At 36.5% G+C, this 7,295-nt stretch overlaps 1 protein-coding gene across 2 annotated transcripts; it reads left to right on the top strand.

Moving 5' to 3' along the window:
* Nucleotides 1-1,307: 1,307 nt before the first annotated feature.
* LOC104887436 (uncharacterized) lies at nucleotides 1,308-6,879 on the top strand. Of its 2 annotated transcripts, none has more exons than XM_010672060.4 (4): nucleotides 1,308-1,539; nucleotides 1,648-1,827; nucleotides 4,146-5,429; nucleotides 6,467-6,879. In XM_010672060.4, exons 1-4 carry the CDS (start codon nucleotides 1,522-1,524, stop codon nucleotides 6,494-6,496), a joined length of 1,512 nt encoding a protein of 503 aa, XP_010670362.1. In that variant the 5' UTR covers nucleotides 1,308-1,521; the 3' UTR covers nucleotides 6,497-6,879. The 2 variants fall into 2 exon arrangements, with proteins under 2 accessions (XP_010670362.1, XP_010670363.1); XM_010672061.3 differs by lacking the exon at nucleotides 1,308-1,539 and adding an exon at nucleotides 2,671-2,762 and having other exon boundaries at nucleotides 1,689-1,827.
* The last annotated feature ends 416 nt before the right edge of the window (nucleotides 6,880-7,295 follow it).

Here is a 7,295-nt window from a genome sequence, read left to right as displayed (position 1 = left end):
TGCATACTTGGTTCATGTTCTTAGCCAATTTATGCAAGCGCAACATAAGTTCACCTTCAAGCGATAAAACGCGTTCTTTTACATTTCTAGTTGTCCTATTTATTGAGGAAACCGTGTCAGATTTTCTAGAGGAAGTTATTAGGATAGATAGAGTATGAGAATTAAGGCGTTATTGTAATAATTAATTAAATAAATTAGTGTTGGATTTGAGTTCCACACTCTCCGATGTAGTTTGGTGAATGTGATTGTAATAGTCTGGGTTAGCTCGACTAGAATCCCTTCTGCTATGCTTAATCCTTAGTAAGCTAGCCAGGATGATCCAAACTGTTACAGATTAGGTTGGTTGTCCAATCACACGATGCTCCACATCAGGTTTTTGCATACTTCTTGGCTCCTCATCTCTTGGAAAACCAAGAAGGAACATGTTGTGGCTTGGTCAAGTGCCGAGACTAAATATTGCTCCATGGCCATCACCACATGTCAAATTAAACGACTCTCTCAGTTACTCAAGGAACTAGGCCTGAAATCACATTACTCCACCATTTTTAAGTGTGACAACAAAATTGCCCTTGTTATTGCCATGGTTCTAGTGCACCTGAAAAAACCAAGCATATAGAAATTGATTGTCACTAGAAACGTGAACAAGTAGCTTCTGGCAACATCATTTCAGAGTATGTTACAACCTAAGATCAGCTGGCACACATATTCACTAAAGCACTCCATGTTGCTAAACATCATCAACTTCTTCACAAGCTAGATGCTCTCACTTCCTCATCACACTCAATTTGAGGGGAAATGTTGAAGGATGGCTTCGGCCCATAGTCTAGTAACTTAATAATTGGCCCAGCCAATTTAATTTCTATGTAATGTTTGTAGTCGGCTAGCCTAAATATTTCTATTTTGTCGTTGTATAACTTTACAAGACATCAATAGCTGTATGTGGTGGGTAGTACACCAAAAGTTAGAGATTAATTTTCAACACATACAAAATCAAAATGCTTCTACATCTTACTCTCTTGATCGTTTCGAATTCCCAAATTGCGATTACTCAACATATTGACATCTCTACCTTAAAGTCAAAGCGATTGTACTGATTAATTAAACACGAAAGGAGTATTAAAATATGATAATATAATACTATGAAAGTTTTTTTCGATTTGGTACTTCACTATAGTTGAAGTCCTGTATCCGATTCTGATTCAGGCAATCCTACTCTTGGATCTCCCTTCAAGTTCTAGAGCCAAAACGTCATCGTATATTTCATCCTACATTCCTACATTCCTACATATCAAAATGACAAGTGTGGAAAGAGAAATTTACAATTTGAGTGAAGTTGCAGTCTCGTAAATTATTCTCAAGTAAATGGGCATAACAGCCAATTGACATTGACATTCTAGTACATTAAAATTCCAGTAAAAAAATTGGGGGGAAAACATTTCTCCCACTAACCTCCTTCATCAGTCCTCTGACTCTTTCTCTCTCATCTCTCTACTGGAGCGAAGAACCCACCAACGTTCTTCAATGGCGGAAGAATCCGAGGTATATACTTTCAATACCCAAGTTCAAAAAAAAATCTTTTAAAGTTACCCAATTTTGTTTTGTAAATTTAATTTTTGTGATTTTGGATGTCAAATGATGGAGTTGCAGATGAAAATGGAAGCTTTAAAAAAAGCATATGCAGAGATAATATTAAACACTTCAAAAGAAGCAGCTGCAAGAGTAATGGTGGCGGAACGCAAAGCTCGTTGCTTTGAGCAGCAATTGGATTCTTTAAAACAGGAGTCGCTTTCTATGCTTCTTCGTTTGAAAGATCATTTCAATTCAACGGTAAAAAATACTTTTCATTGTTGTTTTTGGCAATTTTTCTCTTTTTTTGGGGTTATTTGTGTATTATAGTGTTTGAATTGAACTGGGTTTTGTTGGGTTTATCAGTTTATGTGATTATCGCTTATCTTTGGTGGGTTTGAAATCATGTGCTTTAAATTTCTAGTTTGTATCATTCGGAGTTGAGATTATTGATAATTAGGGTACATGTTAAATAATATAAATCTACTATTTGTTGGTTTCCGTAACTTGGTGGTTAGTGGTTTCACTGGAATTCTGCCTGTTTTCTCTTGAAGCAATGTCATATGGAGTAGTATATCATATAGTATGTGTGATGAATGATGATAGTAAGTGCATACTCCATCGATTTTCATAAGGCATGTACAGTTTTCAAGGTTGAATTTTGACCATTTTGTTACTTGTCATGCATATTTAAGAAAATAATCAATCTAATAGTATAATTTATACTCCAGATTTCACGTTCTTCGGGGAAGTTAGTCTTCAAATAAAAATTTCAATGATTGTGCATGCCTTATAGTAGTATATAAAGAAACAAGATGTAGTAATATATTGAGGGATTTTTCTCACTCATGTAGAATTGTAGGTATCTTTCACAACTATCCTGTGTAGAGCATGCCTCGAGTTAGAATGTCCTGAAAATTGGAGGAAGGGAAGTCTAATGGGGGTTGATAGCTGTTTAGCATTGTGCCTTGGAGCAACTTTAAGCTATAAACTAAACATATGGACCCTGTATCCTCAATCATGTGCTTGTTGGATCGTACATCCTTGAACCCTTTATAAAGTTTAGAGGAGTAAATATTCTCTCTTTTATGGTGTTTGATACAGTATGACGAGCTGAAGATACTTTCAGGCAACGTGAGCTTCTATGGGAGTGATCACCACACAATTGGCACTTCTGCAGTGGACTCTAAGCCTCTGTTAGTTGCTCCTGTGAACATTTTCTCTTAGCAGAAGTTCACTTTAATGTTCTCTTGCCATTCCGGCCTTTCATTTTTCCTCTAGTAAGGAAATTCTAATGGTTATGGGAAGTAATTCAGAGTGAGTAATGCACTTCCTAGTATTAGTTTTGGGGGTTTGGGTCATATCATCATAGTGGATGGATGTAATTATGTAAAAAGTAGGATGCTTTTGACATCCTTTGTTAATTTCTCCAAGATAGTCGCGTTCTTGATTATATTGAGGACATAAGTGTCTTGACTGTCTCTTGATTAATTCTGCAATAGGCTAGGAGACTGTTGAGCCAGCATATATTTTACTAGTTTTTATGCATTAGCTATATGTCAGACTAATTTCTCTTTCCACCAAAAATGTTCAACTTCGGATGCATTTTCTTCACCTTATTTTCCCGAACTTATTGGAATTTATTTGAATTAATTATAACTTATTGATGCTTAGTTTATAAGGTGTTAAAACTTTTTGGAACTTACTGAAACTTATCTTAACTTATTAGAACTTATTGGACTTGGAACTTATTCTTTTGTGGTAAAGAACTCCCACCCTTCATCATCAATGTTGACATTGCGAGAAAGGTTCCTAGCTAGTCCCTAGGAAGGGCTGCCAAAAACCCTTGCTGTGGTGATATTGTAGAGATTATATTCAGCCAGTTGGATAATTTAGTTCATCAATTTGAATATGTGGCACTCTGATTTCTGCTACATTTTGACGCAAAGCATGGTTGCTTCTGATTCTTGATTCTCACTGCTGAATTACAAGAGGATCACAATAAATCAGATAGATAGTTGTATCCTAAGAGAGGTTCAGGATTTCTCAGTGAATGGGAACACGAGGATGACTGGAAGAGCTTCATATAAGAAACACATTAGACCGCATTTGAGGAATAGCTATGCAACCAATATTTTGGATGAAGTGTTGGGTGCACTTTCACAGCTTTGCTGCAATGTTAAAATTATTGAACACGAGTAGCATTTAAAAACGAATAATTAATAGAACTGGTTGAACAAACTTATTATCTACTATCTATGGGGAAACAGGGAATTTTGCATGAGTGGTCAACTGTCGTGACTGTTCAAATTCTTTGGTAGGAGTATTTGGATTTGTTATGGACAGGATGGATGTTACTGTTATGGGTTTTTTTTTAATATTAGTATTAACATAAAGCAGGTTTCTTCTTCCAGCTAAGCATTCATGCAAGCCGTACCTTGATAATTTGCTGTCATTTTATTGCATTGTTCTTAAATGGCTACTACAATGTATGTAAGCATACTCTTCAAAGTTTTCATGTGATGAGTCGTGCTTGTTAAAGGGCAAAGATTTGATGGGAGAAGTATTCATGTTTGCAGATCATAGAGACAGAGAGTAGATCAGTGAAACAACAAATGAAAATTGAGGAGCTTGAAGCACAACTCGGCGAGGCTGAGGGAATTATTGTTGACCTCAGGGATGAGTTCAAACAAGTACAGGAGCAATTGGAGATAATGAGGCACAACCAGAAAAAGCTTCGGAGAGATGAACCTGCAGAAGAATGTGTGCCTGAGGATAATGCACCTGATTCTTCCGTCATGTTCCGGGTATCAGATACAAAATCTGTTTTGGTTGATTATGAGAAGAAAGTTGCATCGCTGCATCCGACAGCACTAGATGATAAGCAGTGCCATAACGTGAATAGTAGTAACCTATCTGTCAAAACACATTTGAATCAATTTGATGCTCCAAATGATGATTTTAGTTCCATCATTATCCAAAATTCGCAGACTGATTTATGCAGAAATGGATGTACTCAAAGAATACGTGCATTTGAAGGAAACTTGTCAAAAGTAAGACTGCCTACTTCACAGTCTGAGGATCAGAAGTTTCTGAATCTGTCGATAACCAATGCAGAAAAAATAGTGAACCGTAGGCAGTATACAAATGATAGTGCTAGTTCCTGCCAGAAACTACTCTGCTCTAATGATGAAAGTAATGCTAAGAATATTTCATCCGGAGATTTAATGTATCGTACCAGCTGTTATAAAGACCAAGCTATCAGATCCCGTCGCAGGTCTGCTCGAAAAAGTTCCAGATACAGGGAAGCAATTGCTTCCTTGCAGGGTTCTCGTAGAAGTTCTGGAAGAACACGCCTACGCCCTTTTCTTGGTCCACTGGAGGCATGCTCCAGCAATTTGAATCTGCAAGCTGTTGATATCCCAATAGAAATAGTTGAGATGGATCCCAAGAAGATTAAAGTTTGCCGTGTGTCAGAATCTAATGACTTGAGCTGTAACAATAAGAATGCAATATGTGCTGAAGAAAGAACTGGTGCAGAAACCACAGAGACATTAGGTGATAAGTCCAATACTATTTCTGGTAGTGGACTACTGAGTTCAGTGCTAATTGATGTGCCTATTTCGGAAGGTTTTGGGAGCAGTCATTGTCAACTAGCTGGGGATGACAAGCTTCTTAAATTTACGTTCCATAGGAAGCGACGGAAGAATGTTTTGGGAAAAATTGATGAGAACATTTTTCAGGATAGGGGACCCATAAGGAGGAGATTGGAGAATTCGACCAATGTTAGTATGGTTAAAAATGGTATTTGCAAAGACGAAACGCAGGGTGAAACTGAAAAGATGAAGCAGGTTGCTCATCAGGTTTGATTTCCCTTGTTCAAGTGAATTTTGATGTCCGCTTTACTCTGATTATTATTTGCTTTTGGCATGCTATTCATTAGCAGGAGAGCCATGTAGGTTTTCCATGTTAGCTTAATTCTATTTAGTTTATTTTTTTGAAATGTCAACTGTGCAGGGGTTAATTTTATTTTAGTTTATACAGTTTGTCTGGATATTTAATGCACTTGATCAGGGTATATTGCACAGGCTTACTCATGAGTTAGGCTAGTTCAACTTGCTCAAAGCTCCTCTAAAGCTTGACTCAAGCTTGAAACCTTAACAAGTTAGTAGTAGGTAGTAGAAGGCGGTAATGTAAATAAATTTATAGGTATTCTTGTGGAAAAAGTGTCATAGCCAATGTCCATAGTAATGTCTATATATCTCAAATACCTCTTTTTATTCATAAGTTTCCATTATAACTCATTATCACTTAAGAAGGTGGTATTCACTGGTAATGGTTTTCTCAGGGGAAAAATACACATGCTCACAGATAGAGTCTCATCACCAAGGCATTGGCATATGACTTTGTTTTAAAAATTACTTCTAAATTCATTGTCTACCATCGTTTATTACCGATTACCAAACAAGTCTTTGAAGTTGAGTTGGGAGACTTGGGTTCAGCTTGAAATGCTTTATTATAATATAAGTTGACATAAAAATAATATTTGACCTATGATTTTAAGAAGACCCACACATTGAAACACACACTAAGAGACACACAACATATGGAGTACTATATTATACAGAAGAAATTATCAAGAGAAGGAGAGAGAGCGAGATGCTGATTAAAAACTAGTTCTATAAATTTTGTAGCCTGAAGAAGTGCTTACTTGATTGCAACTTGATATGTGAGTTTAGCTAGAGCTTGAGTTATCAAAAACCTGTCCTGCTTCAGTCAATAACAAGATTGACAAGCTTAAGGTCAAGTCAACTTTGGATCTGAGCTATTTCAAGCCAAGCCAGACTCAAGCTTGCTCAAATTGCTATCACCCCACTGATTTTTCTTCTTTTTCTTGCAGCTCGTTTCATTGACTGGAACTTGGTGTTGAAGAACATAAGAGTATCAGTTTCTCCATGACTGTGTTGATGTAAATTCTCTCCCTTCTTTTTAGTTCAGTTTGCTTGAAAAAACAGCTAAAGGCTTACCAGAGGTCTTATGGCTGGATGAAATTAGCAATCCCTGATGTTATTTATTTCTAGTGGCGGCAGTGTGTAGTATTCAGCCCCTTAATACATTGCTTCTAATGACATTTGACAATTTCTTAGAATATAGAGATTCAATGCCTATTTGTCTTTCATGTTGATAAGTGGTGATCTTAGATGCCAGAGTCTAACTCAGAAAGACAATTTGCATTGCCCCAACATGATGGTAGAAGTTGTCTTGGTAGTTGAGGATTTCTCATATATTATTAATCAATATTCGTTATATTAATTCTTGCTTCAAATTTAGTCAAGATGGAGCTACTGGTGGTAGATTTTTGGAACTTCATCAGTTTCATAATATTCTTTATTGTTATTGTAGCTTCAAATGTCAAGGTATGTGAAACAGTGGTTTATTTTTGTTCTTTGAATAGGGAAAGAATGTGATTGTGAGTATGGAACTAAGTGGGTATGATGACATTCAGTCATTTGATTCATTCTCATTTAGGGAAGCTTTTGATGCGCCGTTTTCATTCATTGCATAATGTCTTAATGTTTGAAGCACAAGTTACACTCCTTTTTATATGAAGAATTAACCCTAGGTGAGTCATAGCTCTTAGGAAACTTCTACACCCTTTCCTAGATAAAGACAAAAGAGCTCTTACATATTACTAATCCCAAGGATGATTCCCTGATTTAGGAAAGCAT

Source organism: Beta vulgaris, chromosome 2 (genome assembly GCF_026745355.1).
Source record: "Beta vulgaris subsp. vulgaris cultivar EL10 chromosome 2, EL10.2, whole genome shotgun sequence".
Classification (NCBI taxonomy): domain Eukaryota; kingdom Viridiplantae; phylum Streptophyta; class Magnoliopsida; order Caryophyllales; family Amaranthaceae; genus Beta; species Beta vulgaris.
The sequence above is the reverse complement of the archived record's forward strand: the minus strand, read 5'-3'. Positions and strand labels throughout refer to the sequence as shown.

Coding starts and splice junctions, on each gene's coding strand:
- LOC104887436 (XM_010672060.4), top strand. Junction 1,828..4,145: donor AAGATCATTTCAATTCAACG/GTAAAAAATACT, acceptor TCATGTTTGCAG/ATCATAGAGACAGAGAGTAG. Junction 5,430..6,466: donor TGAAGCAGGTTGCTCATCAG/GTTTGATTTCCC, acceptor TTTTTCTTGCAG/CTCGTTTCATTGACTGGAAC.